General features: G+C 38.9%; 1 protein-coding gene across 1 annotated transcript in view; it reads left to right on the forward strand.

The window, feature by feature from the left end:
* The window catches only part of KAT2B (lysine acetyltransferase 2B), a gene marked incomplete at its 5' end in the record, with an annotated part of 88,609 nt that extends 76,328 nt beyond the window's left edge, over positions 1 to 12,281 (forward strand). The window contains 6 exons of the mRNA XM_081106137.1: positions 934 to 1,077; positions 3,885 to 3,999; positions 5,933 to 5,969; positions 6,215 to 6,278; positions 6,373 to 6,457; positions 10,227 to 12,281. Coding sequence (XP_080962263.1) covers positions 934 to 1,077; positions 3,885 to 3,999; positions 5,933 to 5,969; positions 6,215 to 6,278; positions 6,373 to 6,457; positions 10,227 to 10,420 — 639 coding nt within the window. The 3' untranslated portion in view covers positions 10,421 to 12,281. The remainder of the gene's footprint in view (positions 1 to 933; positions 1,078 to 3,884; positions 4,000 to 5,932; positions 5,970 to 6,214; positions 6,279 to 6,372; positions 6,458 to 10,226) is intronic.
* Positions 12,282 to 20,037: the final 7,756 nt, after the last annotated feature.

Raw genomic sequence — 20,037 nt, forward strand, 5'->3', positions numbered from 1 at the left:
CTTTCAGACTTTAGGTCAATCTAGTTGTTGATTTGTTAAGAGTCCTGGAGGCCCTCGCCCCCACTTTGGGAGAATTTGTGCAATTTAATGCAAAATTAAACCTTATTTTACTTAATACTCATTTCTGTTAAAAAAACAAACAAACACAACACTTGTTAGTATGATTGTGTTTTGCTAGAATTATTTTTTTAAATGTTGTCTTGTTTCCTATTTGCATGTTTGATTTTTTTTTTGTTTCGTTTTTTTGTTGTTGTTAATCCTCATACAAGGACATTTTCCATTGATTTTTTTAGAGAGAGTGGAAGAGAGAGGGAAAGACAGAGAGAAACATCGATGTGAGAGAAACACATCTATTGGTTGCCTCTTGCACACACAGGCCCGGGTCGGGGAGGAGCCTGCAAAGTATGTGCCCTTGACCGAATCGAACCCGGGATCCCCTCAGTCCACAGGCTGACGCTCTGTCCACTGAGCCAAACCAGCTAGGGCTGCATGTTTGATTTTTGATGCTTTTGAATTTCATGGAAGGGTTTCGTGCTCTTCCTTCCCATAATAATAGTATGATGAGAACTTGAAAGAAGCATATCTTTTTGTTTTTTAATCATTTTTTTTCTTTCAAAATATATTTTTATTGATTTCAGAGATGAAGGGAGAGGGAGAAAGAGATAGAAACATCAATGGTAAGAGAATCATTGATTGGCTGCCTCCTGTATGCCCCGCACTGGGGATTGAGCCCGCAACCTGGGCATGTGCCCTTGACTGGAATTGAACCCGGGACCCTTCAGCCTGCAGGCTGATGCTCTATCCACTGAGCCAAACCACCTAGGGCTAAAGAAGCATATCTTGATGCCAGCACAGTACCTAGCACATAGTTAGTACTCAATATATATTTGGTGCACAATGCCCACATGAATGAATTTATTATTTGCTTTGCAGGGTTTCTCCAAAGAAATTAAAATACCTAAAACCAAATATGTTGGCTATATCAAGGACTACGAAGGAGCCACTTTAATGGGATGTGAGCTAAACCCACAGATCCCATACACAGAATTTTCTGTCATCATTAAGAAGCAGAAGGAGGTAAGCACAGATTGACTCATGTTCCTCTGTACAGGGCAGTCTTAGTTGGGGTGAGTTGCATATCACTGGGCTCTGTGTAAATGGGTTTACTGGCTGTCATCATCTCAGTTTGCTGTGGCTTGTCTAGATCCTCGGTCTGTCTCCTCTAGGTTACCATTCCTGAGAGCATCAGCTGTTGTTACATTGGTATAAAAAACACACAACAAGACTTATTAAACATGATGAGTTATCTTAACTTCACCTTCAAGGGTTTTTACATTCTGGTCTCAAGCATTTTCCTAAACTTAGTTCTTAATTTTCTTTTCTAAACTGTTCTCCAAAGGCCATTACTGATGCTTTAACCTTCTTGCTTGAGGTCGTCCTCCTTTGCCCACCTGCCTCTCCTGACGTAAATTGAACCACTTCAGCCTGTGCACCAATTCCTTCCTTGAACGTCTCCAGCACTAGTTTGATCCATTCATTGCAGTTATTCATCATCTTACACAGTCATTTATCTTAGCATGTATTCATCTCTCCTCTCACATTGCAAGTTCTGAAGGTTACATTTCTAGGTATTAACTGACTTGTTATCTAATATTGGGGTGAAGTCTTTTTATGCGTATGAACGGAAAGAGAAGCAGTAAAGGGAAAGATTGGTAATTTGACTCTGTAGCAATTTTATATCTCTAAGACAGGAAAAAGATAATGCAAAAAGAGCATAATTTGGGAGTGCACAGAGGCCATTTAATAAATGAATCAACTCTGTGTGTTAAGCCCAGGATCACCGCCTTGCTCCTCTAGTTTGTTGGATTCAAAGACCTGAAGTTTGCAGCTGTGTCATTCTATAGAATTCCACTTTTTACTTCTTTTTCTTTTTTCCCTTTTAAGCTTTATTGTTGAAAGTATTACATAGGTCCTCCTATCCCCCCATTAATGTCTTGTAGCCCACTCCCATCCCCCACCCCCACTTTATACTTCTGTTATTCATTTTAGTACTCTTTTCTCCGGACGTAACTTTTAGAAGTTCTTCTGTCTTCGATCTATTTTTTTCTTCTGGTTTCTACTAATTTTCTTTAATCTCAGTTATTAATTATTTTATCACCAATATAAAAGACATTACACAGTGTCTGGTGCATAGGAGGTGCTCCATAAATATTTCCCTTTTACTTAAAGTGGCTCAGATTTGTTCTTATGCTTCTTAGGGAAGTGAGCAAAAAGTGTTTATTGTTTTGTTTTGCCTTTTAAGTTAGAAAATAAAAACAACCTTTGTTGTTGGTTTTTTTTTGGTCAAAATGTCAGCCTAAGAGAGAATTCCAAATTAGGTACTTGGAGAGTTAATAAAATCACAGCAGGCTCCTCTCTCTGTCTGTCTCTGAAGAGCTGGCTTTCTTCATTGTTCTCTTTGGGGCTTCGTGAGCAGGTCTGAATTCAGCAGCTCATTGTTCAGCAATAGAGGCTGCTGGCCAACTAAAGCCACCAGGCTGCTGCTAGCTGCTCATTCCTCACTCCTCCCAGCAGCCCAATTCATCTCCCAGTTCAGTCTAAGCGGAGAGCAGGATTCCCCTGGCTGGGTCTGCAAATTCACATCGTCCAGATCTGCTGGCTCTTCCTCCGTGAACGGGAAAGCCCTAAGCACAGAGCTAACAAAAGCAGTCAACTTTTTAGAAGATAAAGCGCCTTCCCCCTTCCTCTTTCTCTTCTCTTGGATCTTTTATCCTTCTCTCCTCACCTTCCTTCTCTACCGCCAGCCTTCTCTAACACACACTGTTGAGTAGATGGATGATGCAGTCTTGGAGTTGTTAACCTAGCTCTTCTAGAAGAGATATCAGGTCACCATAGTAAAATATTTGGATTCACATAGTACCTTCTTCCACTGAAATCAAATGATTTTTACACGTGTCTTTTATTCCAACTTTGAAACCCCCCCCTACCCCCCCCCCCCCCCGAGGAAGATAGGGACTAATGGTGGGAGCACACAAACTGTAAATATATGGTGGGCTTTTCTAGCAGATCAAATTGTAGGTGTGGTTAGAGAAACCCAGTGCCGTTGGACAGGTGGCACAGAGTGGAGAGATGAGTACTACTTCTTGAGTGTTGACTCCAAGAGAATGGTGGGATCCATAGGGCCTGTGTCATCTGAGATGGCTTTGTGGGAGATGTGTTTTGAACTGGGCAGCCTGGCGATTTTTTGGTGCTTTTTTTCTTCTTTTGGGAATTATTTCAGAACTAATTACCTCTGTATATTAGGAACTATTTTATAAAACAAACATCTCTCTCAAAAGCGTCACATCTTGGTTGTGATGCCTTAGTAGACTTGAGAGCTGCTTTTTTCATGCAAACAGCATAGGTTGTGGCTCAAGCCTTGAAAAATTCTAGTAGTAAGGTCACCCTCCCAGGCTTGGGGAACTTTCCGAGTCCTTTAGTCCAAAGGAACAGTTCCTAGTCATGGATGTGAAGAGGTTCACGCGCTGGTCTGGGTAGCAGATCTCAGCTGCTTTGCTGTAGCTCTGCCAGGGGCGCCTCGCACACACAGAGCAAAAAAATTGGCTCTGGTGCTAAAGAGGACAGTGGGCACTGGGGCTAGTGTGTTCTCTCAATTCGACTTTTCCGAGGGGGCAAGTACTGAAGAGGTTGTGTGAATGCTACTGAATGGACATGATGTTATAGAATGCTTTCATGACTCTCCTATTGAATAGAATTCACCCCTTTCTCCCCTTTTGTTTCCTAAAGACTTGATTTTGCTAGGGGGATAGCTCCATAGGTTGGCTGACTTGGGCTGGAGCCACGGACTTCTGTCACTGACCACGCTTTCTTCCTGTGCTTTACAGATCATTAAAAAGCTGATAGAAAGAAAACAAGCCCAGATTCGAAAAGTCTACCCTGGACTTTCATGTTTTAAAGATGGAGTTCGACAGATCCCCATAGAAAGCATTCCTGGAATTAGTATGTATATGGGTCTTCTTTTAAAAGCAAAATCTTTTGGAAATGCCACCAGAAGGGTTGGAAACTATTACCGGAGTGCAGTACTTGAAAAAGCTTTTTGCCCTGCCCTTCTCCATCTGTGTTATTTCTAGTATTTTAAGAAGGCAGCCAATGCTTTCCTTTGATATCTTTTCTCTACTGCAAATTGCAAACAAACTAAAGAGAGCGTAGATGACCCCTTGTTGAAGCTGTTAATAGCCATCATGTACTGAGAGACTGCTATATGTGGCACAGTGCTAGGCACTACCCACATGTGACCTTGAAAGTAGGGGATTCTGCTTTTTACAAATGGGGAAATTCAGTCTCCAGCTGGTTAAGTCCTTTAACCTTACATGGCACATGGTCAGTAACTGGCTTGGGGAGGAGCAGCCCATTTCTTATCTCCTCCAAACAGCTTGCTGTTCTCACCATATCTCATTGCCATCATGGTTGCAATCTGCATATAGATCTGTGCTTGGGTAAATTAGTGTTTCCAAACTTCTAGAAAGGATGATTGGAAATCACATAATTTGATTCCGGTTCCCTATTTTACAACAGTTTTCTTGAAGGTTCTTATCTGAGAGTATGTTAGCAGTGAGTTGTATTGAGCTAAAATGTACAAAGTAATTCTTTTTTTTTTTTTAATATATTTTATTGTTTTTTTACAGCAAGGAAGGGAGAGGGATAGAGAGTTAGAAACATCGATGAGAGAGAAGCATCGATCAGCTGCCTCTTGCACACCCCCTACTGGGGATGTGCCTGCAACCAAGGTACATGCCCTTGACCAGAATCGAACCTGGGACCCTTTTGGCTAGGGCCAAAGTAGTTCTTTTGGTAGATCAAATATCAGCACTTTGATGTGGTTCAAGTAAGTCCAGGTCTTCTGGTATATTGAAGATTTATAAAGCAAAAAAAAAATCATGCAAACTAAAGAAAGCCACATTATTTGTTTTTTCATGATATGATTCATATCTATTTCTTTTTTACAAAAATCTACTCCACAGCACATCTTGCTTTCACTGCCAGACCCAGAAATTTTACTTTCCCATATTATCCCAATTAATAATAGCTACCGTATCACTGAATGCCATTTTGTGCCAGGCATTCTTCTATGGGATAATATCACCTAATTTTTAGAGTTCTGTTTTATAGATTGATACATTGAGAGCCAAAAGGTTAAATAACTTACCTAGGGTAAGTCAGCTTTTAAGGAGAAAGCAAGAAATCAACTCCAGCCCAGCCGGCATGGCTTAGTGGTTGAGTATCGATCTCTGGACCAGGAGATCACAGTTTGATTCCCAGTCAGGGTACATGCTCACGTTGTGGGCTGGATCCACATTGTGGGGCGTGCAGGAGTCAGCCAATCAATGAATCTCTCCCATCATTGATGTTTCTCTTTCTCCCTCTCCCTTCCTCTCTGAAATCAATAAAACTACATTAGGAAAAATAAAAAAGAAATCCACTCCAGGTCTACTGGACTCTAGACTGTGTTTTCTCTCTGCTACACCAAACCGTCTTGCATTACAAGCAGGCGCCAAATAAAACAGAGACCAGGACAGACTTTGTTCTGACCGAAAATAACCGCCTAACTCTTTCACATGGTGAAGGCAAAAAATTGAGTTAGAGTTTAAAAAATACGCATACCCACAGTACTGGGCATTTGTCATTTTTGTGATTTTCTTTGAAAGGTTGGAGTTCCTTCTTTAAAAAACATATTGAGCAGTGTTGTTAGTCTTGGAAACGTTTTGTGCTGATAGCCGTATTAGAAAGTACCGGACTGCAGTTAATTTCAGTGTCTTCCCAGGGACAGATGTATGAAGGCATGGCTGCGATTTATTGCATTTTGGTTAAGTGTTAACTGTTATTCTCTTGCCAAAAGCAGTTCTCATTCACTGTTTATTTCATTGTCATATAGGAGAGACAGGCTGGAAACAGAGTGGAAAAGAGAAAAGGTAAGTGTGATGGGTGAGAAGATAATAATGGAAGTGATCCCCCCCCCCCCCCAACAACTTAGAGAAAATGGGCAAACCCAGTGTAATCATCCATACAATTGTTGGGTTTCAGTTTTCATTAAAAAAAAAAATCAGAAATGAATCCAGTTTTAGTTTTTTTGTAAAAATGAGCTGAATAGGAATCACCTGGCAAGAGGGTAAGAAACTAATCGTTGTCCCTTGTTGTTCACTCTTTTCCTTTCAAGTAAAGAGCCCAAAGACTCTGACCAGCTCTACAGCACACTCAAGAGCATCCTCCAGCAGGTGAAGGTGGGCGTTTTCATTCACCTGTCGCCAGTATTTTGAAATGATGTCTCACATGGAATTTCCATATTTGATACTTTACTTTTTTTCTTTCCCCAAGAGCCATCAAAGCGCTTGGCCCTTCATGGAACCTGTGAAGAGAACAGAAGCTCCGGGATATTATGAAGTTATAAGGTTCCCCATGGGTAATGCCATTGAACATTTTCTAAGTATAGATTTAAAACTCTCTGGATGGTGGCGTGGGGGACAAATGGTTACTGAGGATAATTTGTACTCTTCAGTCGTAGGGTAGGGTGTGTGTGATGGGCGGCGGGATCCCATGTACCCGGGGAGGGCGGTGATGTCAGGAACAGTGATGGCGAAGGAGGAGTGGGTGGCTCTGTTCATGGGAAACGCTCTGCAGCTATCTGAGAGCCCACACACCAGCGTATTAGACGCAGAAGCCCAGGTGGGGACTGTGGACAGCACTAGGTCCGAAGCTGGCTGTTTGGACATAACCTCGCTTATATTCTACTCGTGGCAAATGGATAAACATCAGGTTGTCCTCTTGATAAATTTTGAGTCTGAGAATTTTTGAAGACAGTGCAAGAGAAGTTAGGTGAAGCTGTTTGCTGTACTTTCAGAGGGAGAAATCCTAGTTAGTACAGTCCTTGATTTTTTAGGCTCTTGATGAATACTATTAATGTCACTCTTTATACTCCTATTTTAAGCTTTGTCCCACATCCAAAACCAAACAAACAAAAACACCACTAGAGATGTAGACTTGTGGAAATTGCCACTGTACCTGCAGCGTACTAAAAGGAATGATTGAGTGAATTGAGAACCCCCAAATTAAACCAATTTGGTGTTCATTCGGTTGTGTGGCCATTTTTTTGGAGAGAGCCTGTGTCTTCTGTCTCTTTTCTACCTGTCATTTCTTTCTTTTTTTAAAAATATATTTTATTGTTTTTTTACAGAGAGGAAGGGAGAGGGATAGAGAGTTAGAAACATCGATGAGAAACATCGATCAGCTGCTTCCTGCAAACTCCCCACTGGGGATGTGCCCGCAACCAAGGTACATGCCCTTGACTGGAATCGAACCCGGGACCCTTCAGTCCACAGGCCGACGCTCTGTCCACTGTGCCAAACCAGTTAGGGCCCTGTCATCTATTTCTGGTGCAAAGAAGGGATTGAAGTGTGAAAGGAGGAGTTAAAGGGATGCAGTAGCTCCCTGATAACAGAGTTATTTGTAGATGTTTTCTGTAGCATTCATTTTCACATGAACATTTTATATAGTCCTGGTAATGATTTCAGTAGTCTCTACTCCTTAAAGAAGACATGCACCCATATGCTTTTCTTTCTTTTTTATATCTCTCTCTGCCTTGCTTCTGTGTATTTCAGTACATGAAAACCAAAGTGAGGGTTGACTGGGAAACTGAATGGAAAGGTGATTTGGGAATTAATATTTTCCATGATGTAAAACAATACGCGAAAACCCTTTATGTACACTTCAAAAGTTAACTGACCTTTGCATCCTCATCTTCGGGATCATTTCCACTTCTTTTGTGAAACCTTCATGGGAGGTTGTATGCATTTGCAGAGAATAGTTTTCTTCCAGCCCATCCACGTGCACTCTGCAGACCTGCAGACCTAGTGGTAGGTCTAGCGGGCTCGCCTGTCATCGTCCACTCACAGCTGCTTTCTGGAAGGCTTTTGCTTGGCCAAGTCCGAGAAGCATGTGAGCCTCTGCAATTGCTTCCCACTTGTGTGTATAGCTGAATGATCGGGAGGAGGAAATTGACCACACTGAGTAAGACCAGTGGTGGGCTAAGGTGTGTGCTGGACAAAGTCAACGAACACAGTAGATGGTGCTCTTTAGTGGAGCTACAGTCATTTTGTTGGGATGCCTTTAGGTCCTGGGCAAAATATGCAGTCTTGCCCCCTAGGATGGTCATGTGTTTAAGGATAAGACTGACAAGTCAGTAATTTTACTTTTCCTCATTTCCTTCTTGGCGCTTCCCTAAAACATTTCTTCTCTTTCCCTGTGCCCTAAAAACTCTTTTCTTCCGTGTGAATGAGATCTAACCTGTTTTATGTAGGGAACATTGTCAGAAGAGTCTGACCCAAGCATATCTTCTTATCACACCTGGGTTTCTAGGCAGGGTTTTTGGATTTATTCAGAATTCCCAAGTTGGTGGTGGTGGGGGGGCGGGTGGGGATGAAAATTGATTAATTTAATGGTGTCTCCATGTTTGGAATTACTGATGTTTAATCACCTTTTTTAATTTATGCTGTTTGGTCAACTGAAATAATCTAAAAAGGCTAGAGAAATATGCTATTATCACTTTATAATAGAAAGGAAATGTGGAAATATGCAGAATTGGTTGTTGTTATTCAGAAAGGCCCAAACACTTCTATGGTTCTTATTTTGTTTCTTTTATATTTTAGGCTCTCCCCATCTCTTCTTACCCTCTGTCTTCCAAAAAATAATTTGAAAAGCTTTTAGATAAACTTTTTTTTGTGAAGTTTCATTGTCTTTTCCCCCTTTTATTCTTTTGGTTAAACATGTCTTCTAAAACATTATGTCTGGCAGCATATCTTAAGTGGCAGGTATTTAGTTGGAAGAAAGGCAAACATCTAATTTTATCTAGAGAGGCACAATTTAATTGCTCTTTCTTTCTTAAACAAGAAGACATCTTTATATGTTCAATCACACTAGGATGAGACAGTTAGTGGAATATTTGCTGAACCTTTGTGTGTCTTAATACTTCTTTTTTCTCACTTTCCAAACTATTTCAGTCAGAGAAGAAAAAAAATTGAAAGTTGAACTCAGATGTGATGATATGACTCTAATTGAGTCAAAGGAAATAAGCAAAAGTAGCTATTTCCCATTTTTTCTTTTTGGTAGATTTAGGATTTTGATGCAAATTAACTTCTCCCAGTTTGGGGATGTTGCACATAAATCTATCTATTTTATTAAATGATAATCCCAGTGTATTTGGTTATAAGCTTCTTTCCCTCTGGAAAATTTGATAATATAGTGGGAATTTGGATTATTGATATTCAGAAGTATTTCTTTAGTGAATTTGACTTATTTTTCCATGTTAATGTAAATTTTAATTATAGAACCAGGTTTAGAGACAACTAGGGACCTATAAGTAGGCAATGTTAATAAGTGGAAGATGTTAGCGTTTTCTAATCTGCATGGAATTCTTTAAATCAGTCCTGAGACCGAGGATTAGCGAAGCCCCATTGTATTCTTACAAGTTTAGATGAAGCACCGTGTTCATTTATAAAAATAATACAGTTTAAAGCAAGTAGACATATTGGGAAAATAATTCTTTTTACAATAGTCTTGCAAGGCTTGTTTGCTTTAGAAAATAGATTATGAAGTTTGTCATTCTTATGCCATTGATGGAGCATGAAACCATATTCATTTGAGCCATTTTACCTGCAAGGTCACTGGTGTATTTATTTGCAGATGTATTTATGATCAGTTTCTCTACTTAGTTCTGTCTCTGCAACACCAAGGCAACTGCAACTTTCGTGAAACAAACTCACTCTGTTTTGAGTAATGACTCAATACACATGTTCCACCTGTCTTACTCCATGTAGATAAAGCCTCTTCTGTATAAATCTGAATGAATAACTGACAGTACTCAGTTCATCATGCTTATTGCTGCTCATCTACTTAGCTTCTTGTGCTGAATAAGGGATTGGGCCAGATGACTAATAATGGTCCCTTCCATGTTAAAATGCTGTGATTTTATCCAAGAAACTCTCACAAAGGAAGAACATAAGGTTTAAGAACTGTTTTCCCTGATCATATGAATTTCTCTTAAACAAAGGCATTGGACTGGTAAAACTGTAATCTAAGTGATGAAAGAGATGAAAGATTTCCTTCCCAGTCTCACTTTTGTCAGCTAGTGTTCAAAAGGGGTCAAAGATTGCTAACCTATTTTCTTTCCTGTGCAGATCTGAAAACCATGAGTGAACGCCTCAAGAATAGGTACTATGTGTCTAAGAAATTATTCATGGCAGACTTACAGCGAGTCTTCACCAACTGCAAAGAGTACAACCCCCCTGAGAGTGAATACTACAAATGTGCCAATATCCTGGAGAAATTCTTCTTCAGTAAGATTAAGGAAGCTGGATTAATTGACAAGTGATTCTCTCCCCCCGCCACCCCTCGCTTCTTAGAAACTCATCAAGCAGAGTGCCTAAAGCAAGGTGGTTTAGTTTTACAAAAAATTGGACATAATGTGTTGAAGATGTTTGTAAATGTATTAGCACTTTGGAAAAACAAAAACCTCCTCTTAGCTTTTCAGATACGTATTTAAATGGAAGTCATAGAACATTTTTATTTTATGAAATAGATTTTAATCTATTTACTACTATTAATGTCAATTTTCTATGGCATGTCCATTAGCTGAATATTCAATAGGAGATGATCAGGGGTTTCCTCAAAACCTGTATATGAGGAAATTGCACATAGTACCAAGATTTGGGGGAATCCAGAAAAGTCAGACCATGAATGTTCCCATTTTTTTCTAATAGAATGTGAGAGTTTATTTTTATTTTTTTCTGAAGGATTTCTAAGGAAGGGATATGTGATAAAAAGCCCATAAAAGGTGAAATATGTGATGTTTGAAGTCTCACTGTAGACTTTATATATTTTTTAAAAACACTCATCTAGATGAGGTGCTTTGAGCAGTTCTGAAAGATGCCGTTCCAGAAAAGTAACTGCTTTGATTTCTAAGGAAGAAATTCTAAATAATGCAAACTTTTTAATAAGCACCTGGGATTTTGATAATTCTATCTACCTGCAAAAAACTTGTGAGTGCATAACCACTATTTTAATAATTATTTTCTCTACACAAACGCATACTATTATATTTGACGTTGCTTATGCAGGCCGTAAGTTCCAAAAGGCAATTTCCTGGGCCACAAAGGCATACATTTGAAAACACTTTTAATTGAATCAACATGCTTTAATAAGAAAAGAGGTATAATCTATATATGTATCAAACATGCTGGATTCTTGTTCTAATAAATAGGGGTTTCTTTTCTACACAACACCCCACTGATAATGTTATGTATGGACATTTTTCCCTTTGCATCTTCAGATTGTGTATATTGTCTAAGGTGACTTAAATTACCACCAAGATTTGCTGTCAGTATTTTAACACCTACATCGGTTTATAGACCCAGGGTAATATCCCACTAAAGCCCATCGTACAGCCTTATTAATCTGTCTTGGGATTCCATCCTAGTGCTTGGATTTTGTTCCTGATCAACACTACATAGATAAGTGGGACATCTGCCATCCCAACTCTGGGAGAACCAACTAACATAAAGCAATTGAAGTCCATTCTTGATGTCTCGACACTAATTTTTGTGACACACATTTATAAACTGATTTTTGTAAAGAACTGGGTTTTAAAAATGTATTTCACTTGATGTTTTCTATCAGCATAAACGAATAAAGACGATCAGTTCATAGTCATTCAAAACAATTGCCAGAGATCATCTGCATAAAGGGAAAAAAACTTGCAAATGGCTGTTAAATTGGAAGTATTATTTGTTAATAAGGCAAGAGAAGTTCAGAAAGCTCACATGAAAAAATGCCTCAACTTTTTTAAGTATAAGAAGCCACCTTGAGTGGCATCTAGATTTCTAATGAAGAATGATGATACAATTTGGATAAAGTATCCTGGACCGGTTTTACACCGCGCTTTGTACTGGATCTGCCGAAGCATCTGTCCAACTTGGTATCCTGTGAAAGTTCGTTATTTTCTGGGTAGACATTCTTATAGAGTATTGTCTTTAAAATCAGATGGTCTCTTCTATATTGAAAGCATTTTTATGTTTTCTAATTTAAAAATTAATATTTTCTTATAGATATTGTGCAATAAAGCTGAAGTAGAATGTGTGGTTTTTGCAAATGCTTTAACAGCTGATAAAAATTTTACATTTGTAAAATTAATATATTGTACTGGTACAAAATAGTTTTAAATTATATTTTAAAAAGCTCTCAAATCGGGTGGTGTGTTTTCTTCTTCTAGCAGATTGACTTTAACAGGGGAAAAAAGATCTGGTTGATGACCAAGGAGTGTATCCTTCATTCTTAGTTCTTACGCATTTTGTGAAGATGTTTAGAAGCATTGCGTTTGCGGGAAGTTTCATGAAAATCTCCAGCTCATCAGTGAGAGGTTTTCAGGAGGAGGGACGCTAACTGTACCTGTGTCTCTTGAGTTGTCCACTGCATTTTGCCCACCGTCACTCATTAAATAAGAAAAAATACAGTCCAGCTAGAGAAGACTGTTACTGCTTTAGAAATAAAAAATTCCCCCCAGCTCCTCTACTTTGCATCAGTGAAACAGAGGAGTGAGCAGAGAGATACAAATACAGCTGATTTTTACGTTTCTCCCATATGAGCTTCTATTACAAAAAAAGCGGACTGTAGGAAATAACACTGTGTCCTGTTGGGGTATATGAGGACCCACCAAGGAGCTCTCCTCTTCTGAATTCTGAACTGAGAAGTCAAGAGCATAGGCATATATGATTGCCAAAATATCTTTATTAATAATAAAGTGTGTATTGGAGATTATGGCTTATGTACCTGGGGATAGTGGACTTTCTGATAATGAATCCTAGAATGTGAGGAGATGCTCAGAATGCTCACAATGAAAAAAAATGCCTCAACTGTAAGAAAATCTTGACTGGCATCTAGATTTCTAATGAAGAATGATGTTACAAGTATCTTGGACCGGCTTTAGTGCTTTGTACTGAGGCACTGTTTGGTATCTTGTAGAAGTTTATTTTCTCGGTAGACATTCTTACCAAGTATCGCCAACAGCTCTGCACCACTACCAACTTCCCCATCCAAGGGCATGGCCTTTATCATTAAGCCCAGTACACGGCCAAGAGCAATGGTGCTGTGTGAAGGCAGAACAATTCTGAAGAGGCGCAGGTGAGGAAGGAACAGAACAACCCAGTCCAGTGCTTCACTCTGGCTCCCCAGTTAGGTAAGACCCTCCTGAGGAGGAATGAGTGAGGGGCAGAGGAAGCCAGGGGATGAAGGATGTCCTTCTACAGGAAAGGAAATGTCTGCAGTGGAGGTGAGTTTCTCTCTCACCCCCACCCCATATATTCATAGTCAAAAATCGCTCTAATTTTTTTGATTATTCAATACACAATTAAGAACTGGTTGTATTCATTAGAAGAAGGTAGTGGAAAGAAGACTTTGAGGCCTTCATATTACCTGGAAGCAAAATTTGTAATTATGGAGCCTAAAAAGTAGAAATAGGATCAGACTGAGGTACTGTGAGCAGGTTACTAATGTGTCATCCATCCCCTTTAAGCTGATACTCTTCAGACCAACCCTCAGTGTTTGAGTCTAAAACCTGCACAAGGAAGGGTTCCTTGTGGCAACCCTTGGCATTTTCCATAATGTTCTGAGCTGTTCTGCTCTGCCCCTTAACTAGCATTCTCCTTTTAGCAAAGCAAAAACCCCAAAGAAAAGAGGGCAGCTACTTTGGAATATCAAAAGTCATAACGGCAAGAGGTAGTAATTAAGTTGGCTTCTCCGCCCCACCCCCCAACCCCCACATATTGAGACATTTTTAGATTTCTTGACTATTTAAACATTTTTCCCCCCCTGGCAGAAAAAGGTGAGAGTGTGTAGAGGGTGGTGGTTGGGGGTAAGGAAAGTGGTGGCAGGGACTGAAATCAATGGCTCTACTTGAGTCTTAAGGCTCTTGGTGGTGTGGTGCTATTTACTTTCTCCTTTGGGTGTATCAGTGCTATTAGTACAAGTTAAGATGGAGATTGGCAGAGCGTATATAGTGTTAGTAATGTCACAGGTAAAGAGATGAAAAATGAACTGAAAGAGAAGAAAAGAAAGCAAGCAGGTTTTCATTTATATTTGGAGAAAGAGCTTTAATAAAGTAAACAGAAGGTGCTGAGGAGGTGAGAACACTCTTGCATCATGAAAAGTCCGTTGCATTTTATGGATATTTATGCCTTGGATTCTTCATGGGAGCATCTTTTGTTTTGTGCAAAAAGGAACTTGTAACAGTGACAAAGCTGGAGGTTTTCTTCGGGTTTATTAAAGAGCAATATAATTTCAACAGAGCAGAGAAAAGCAAGTTAACTTTCCTGCTCCCTCTTATTATTGGGAAGGCCAATATGATCTTGGCAGTTAGTTTAAAAGATGAGAAACAACATGTGTAATTTGTGTGTGTGTGTGATTTTCTGAGCTAAACCAAAGGTTGCCAGTTTTAGTGTATCTAGGTTTAAAGTTCTTTAAAAGAAATCCCTTGGAGAACTTGGAAGCTAAGGACCTTCTTAAAATAATGCACATGTTCACTTTGTGCACTTTTTCATTACATGTTACCCTGGTTCTTGGACTCTTCCTAAAATTCATTTGTTCTCCGTTAACCTCCCATTTTCTACAGTTAATAGAGGGGCATCTGATTTATGCTTTAAAATATGCAAGAACAGAGATCTGCAACAGAATGGCAAAGGGCTATAAGAAAGTCCTCGGGTTTGGTTGCTGTAGGCTGTTTCAGAGTTGGATAGAGTACACTTGGTTTATAATAAACTTGTAATCAAGCTCTAATTCAAATCTTTTTCCCACAGACTGCTTTTAAGTAAGTGTGCCAGCACTGCTCCTCTCAACACTCAAACACACACCGTTGTAGCGTTGTGCTATATCCCTCCTATATCTTTTAAAATATTTTATAAATATGAGTTGCCAGCTTTTGAAGACTTAAATCTATTACTGGAAATGAAATGTGAATCATGTGACAAGGTAACACCTGTGAATTCAGAGGTGAGAGATTACTATGAGGTTGGGTGAAGGTTGGTGATGTGTTGTGGGGATCAGGTTGCAGAAAGCCAGGAAACACCTTGCTAAGGAGCCTGGGCGTTATTAACAGGCCCACAAGAGCTACCGAAACGTAGAGTGTGTGCTAGTAAAAAATGATCACAGTCGTATACATTTTCATGGGGAGGTCAGACATTGAATAATTACAACTATGAAGAAGGCTACAATGGAAGGTAGAGCTTACAGTGGTGGTACCAAGGGTAGCTTCATCAGCATACAAGTTAAATTAAGATACTTATCCACTATCTGTAGCTTCAAGTTTGCCTAAGCACTCCCTTGTTCCCTTCCCCAACCTCAAACGAGTACCATCACAGGATCTTGTCTGTAAGGGAATTCTGGAGCTTCCATGGCTATAGTGCTGACTATAAAAAGGAAGAGGCGATCCTGCCCTACATAAGCAGCTGGCTAACGGGGGGCTGCAGAGCAGATACTTGTGGATGATCTGCTGCTCTCCCCTGCTGCTGGCAGTATTGGAATAAACGCTCATATATGAGAAAAAGAAAAAAAAAAGGGACAATCTGGTAAGTGGGAGTTTAGGGAAAGCTTCCCAGAGGAAATGATTTAATCTGTGTGCTGCAAATGTGAATGGGCACTAACTAAGGCAAAGTTTGGAGGCAGGCAGGCAGAAACAGTGTAGGCTGAGAAATCCCTGAAGCAGTCAAGAATGACGTTAATGCGCTAACCCAACAGGAGAGGAATGGTCTGAGACGGTATAGTGCCATAATATGTCATATTGAGAATACTGGACTCTAAGGGAAATACTAGTAGGAAGTTAAGCTGTTAAGCATGATCAAATTTTTGTCCCATGAAGGATGAGTTCATAGAAAACTAGTAAGCATGAGCAAACAAATCATAAAACTTAGCAAACAAAAAAAATACCAAGTTTAGACACCTCATGTGAAAACAACATCAGTACTCTGAAAGAAAATAAGTGCGTATAATTGTTAAAAATAGCAAAATGGGCTAAATAGGCTATGTATGATACATCCAAGGACAGAATGCGTGACCTGGAACATAGAACTGATGAAATGGAACAAAGAACACAGGTAAAGAACTAGGGAAAAGGGTTTAAGAGACAGAGGTTAGGCTGTAAAACGATGTGAATTCCATTCAGGCAGTATATTTGTTTTGCTTACCGAGGTATCCCAAATGCCTAGGACAGTGCCTGGTACTGAATTTAGTTAAGTCAAAATCGAATAATTATTAGAAGTTGTGTAAGGAGAGAACAGAGGAAAAAGCAATATTCAAGAAACTAAGAATTCTCTTGCAATCAATAGAAGGCATGACTGTTAATAAAAATCAGTGACTCCAAAGCAGAATACAGTGGGGCCTTGACTTATGAGTTTAATTCGTTCTGTGACGGAGCTCGTAACTCAAATTACTCGCATGTCAAATCAAAAAGTGAACGAGTGAGACACGTGACGCTGGGCTGATGTTGTGGCGTTCACTGTGACGTTCGCTGCGCCAACCAGCGGTGGAGTATCTAAAGCTGGCTTGTAACCCGAATTTTAGCTCGCAACTCTAAGCAAAAAATCGGCCGAGAGAGAGAGAGATGGCTCGTATCTCTAAAAACTCATTAGTCGGGACACTCCTAAGTCAAGGCCTCACTGTAAATCATTGGCTTCCACCTCTGCCCATGAAGGTATAACTACTATGGCACTTGTTCACACACTGGAAGTGAATATGAGAAAATTTGACTTGGTATATTAATAAACTGTTTTCAGAAATTGGACAACAGGTATAATAGGGCTATGATCCTAGAGAGAAGGAAAATCAGCAGAGTGAGCTCATACTTCTTCCCATGGCAGTTTCAAAAGAGGGAATCCAAACGGAGTCCAGTACTACCACTGAGTTGAGAAGAGAGAATCCTCGAGGAAGCTAGAATTTGCTAGCAGAGTACTGGAGGCACAGGAGCTATGCAGAGAGAGCTCCAGAATCTGCTTAGGGGTCCCTGAGTCTTAGTGAAATACTAACCTGCACATGTGTAGGGTGAAACTTCACGAAGTTAGGGAAAGAACAGCTGTGAGGTAAAGAATAATTACCGAGAAGCCACACAACTCTCAGAGCTTGCACAGGGCTGGGAGTCATTCACACCCAGAAACTGGAGCAGACAGACCTTCTTAAACACATGGCACATTCAGTGGAGACTGTAGATACGTCATGTCTTAAGAAAAGTATACATAAGAGGAAAATTGACCAATAAAAACTGATCCAGATCTGAATGAGATAGTGGAATTAGCAGGCAAGGATATTATAACAGCATTTATAAACATAAGTATGCTCAAGGATATAAAAAAGACACGAGTACAATGTGGAGGAAAATAGAAGATACACAGTGGGGCAAAATTAGGTTTACAGTTGAGTATGTGAAATACTGTATCCTTATATTTATTATCTATTGTATTATAACTGTAAGCCTACTTTTGCCCACCCCATATATTAAAAAGAACCAAATGGGAGTTTCCAGAGGTGAAAAATTCACTGGATGGGATCAATATATTTGACATAGCAGAAGGAAACATAAGTAAACTTGATATGGCACTACAAGCTATCCAGAATGCATAGAGGTAAAAAAGACAAAAAGTCACAGCAAAATTAGAAAATATCTTTCATTAAATGAAGGTGAAAATAATATATCACTTGTGGGATACAGCTTATACAGTGCTGAAGAGGAAACATAGCATTAAAATACTCATTAAAATAAGAGAGGTCTGAATTCAGCCTACCTTAAAAAAGTAGAGAAACAGCAAATTAAACCCAAAGTAGAAGGAAGAATATGAAGGGGTACAAATCAATGAAATAGGAAATGAATGAACAGAAAGTCAACTCACTGTAAGTACCAGTTCTTTAAAATAGATAAACTTCTAGCTAGGCTTATCAAGAAAAAAGAGAAAGTACAAATTACCAGTACGTATCAGGAATGAGAGAGGACATAACTAGAGCTCTTGTATATAAGATATTAAAAGGATAAGGGGATAAACAACAACATGCCAACTCATTTGATAATTAGATGAAATGAATAATACCTTGTGTGATAGATTAGCAAAACTGACTAAAGAAGAAATATAAAACCTAAACATCCCCGTATTAATTAAACTAAATTTATAATGAAAAACCTTTTTTTTAAACAAAACTCAAAGCACAAATGGCTTCACTAATTTGTTGAATATTTAAGGAAAAAGTATCCTACACAAACACAGAAAATAGGTTATTTTTCAGAAAACATGTTATGAGGCTAGTATAATAATCTAAATATCCTAAATCTAAAGCCAGAAAAAAACATTACAAGAAAATTATAAACCAGTAACTGGAGTAACCCATGTAAATAAAGACAAAGAATGCTAGAATATATAAAGAAACTGTACTAGAAAAGATATTCTAGTAGAGAAGTGGGCCAAAGATATAAGCAATTCATAGAACGAATGAGAATGACCAATAAACACATGAATTCTCAAAATAAAATCTTTTAAGTAATTAAAACATAAACCGTTTCACATTTATTGGTCTGGCTAATTTTTTAATGTTCAGTAACACCAAGTGATAGTGATGGGGAAACTGGAAACTTAAGGTATTAGGAAAGTGATACACTTCCGGTGTCAGGAGGATGGGTACAACCACTTTAGAGAGCAGAGCCACTTCTAGATAATCAACTCCATGGAAACTTAACACGTGTACAAGGATGTAGAATATTCACTGAAGTAATAATTTGTAGTAATGAAAAAGTGGAAGCAAATTATATCTCAAAAGAAGAATGTCTGATTTATTTATATAACAAAATATTGTACAATGAAAATAACCTACTTTTGCCAACATGGATAAATCTCACACAGTTAAGTTACAAGTCAGTTGCAAAGAGGTAAATACAATATAACATTCATGTAAAATGTTAAAACAATCCTTAACAGTCTATGGATAAACATTACAGCAAGAATGTAGAAATATTAAAAGAACAAAAACACCAAATTTGGAATGATGATTTTGAAGATGAAGGATCAAAACTAGATCAGAAAATGTCAACAGAGAACAATCTACCAAAGTAAAGGCAATAAATATCTAGAGCAGGAGTTGGCAAATGTTCTCGGTAAAGGCTGGAAAATAAATATTTTAGGTTGCAGGCCAAAAAGGTGAAATCAAAGATTTTATGTAAGTGCTTTACTGGGTTCAAATTTAGTGTTTTTACCACTAAATCAATAGCCAGGATTTCATTTTTTTTCACCCATTTAAAAACATTTTTTAGCTTGCAGATCATACAAAAGCGGGCAGAGGGCTGTATTTGGTCCAAAGGCTGTAGTTTGCCCACTGCTGGCCCAGAGCAGCATTGTCCTATAAAACTTTCTGTGGAGATGGAAATATTCTGTCTGCATTGTCCCCAATAAGTGGCTACTGAACATTTGAAATGTGGCTACTATGATTGAAAAATTCTAAATTAGATTTAATCTTAATTACATTAAGACAGCCATTCAAGAGTTTTTATGAATTTAAAGAACAGGTGTAAGGGGACTGGTTGAACAAATAAAGGGGGGGGGGGAAGAGATTGTAATGGGAAAGTAGAACATTCAAATCAGTGAGGACTGGTATCTGAGAACAGGGACATTAAAAGTAGAAAGAAGTGCATGGCTTTGGAGGTCAGAAATAAAATTTTGGCTGATGAAAAGATTTGGGGTGTGCCTGATACAGAATGCAGGGAGGTATGGAGATAGTCAAGAAAACTGGCGGTCAGGATTGGAAGAATCCTCCACTAAAATAGAATTCGTTGATCATTCCACAATGAAAAGTTGGGATTCCACAATGAAAAGTTGAGAGAAATGTTGAGAGTATGGTGGGGGAGCTAAGAGTTTCATGGTAGTGACTACAGAAAAAAACTTAAGTAGGAAGAGAAGTGTTCAAGAAGGATGA

Source organism: Myotis nattereri (assembly GCF_964212035.1).
Source record: "Myotis nattereri genome assembly, chromosome: 14".
Classification (NCBI taxonomy): Eukaryota; Metazoa; Chordata; class Mammalia; order Chiroptera; family Vespertilionidae; genus Myotis; species Myotis nattereri.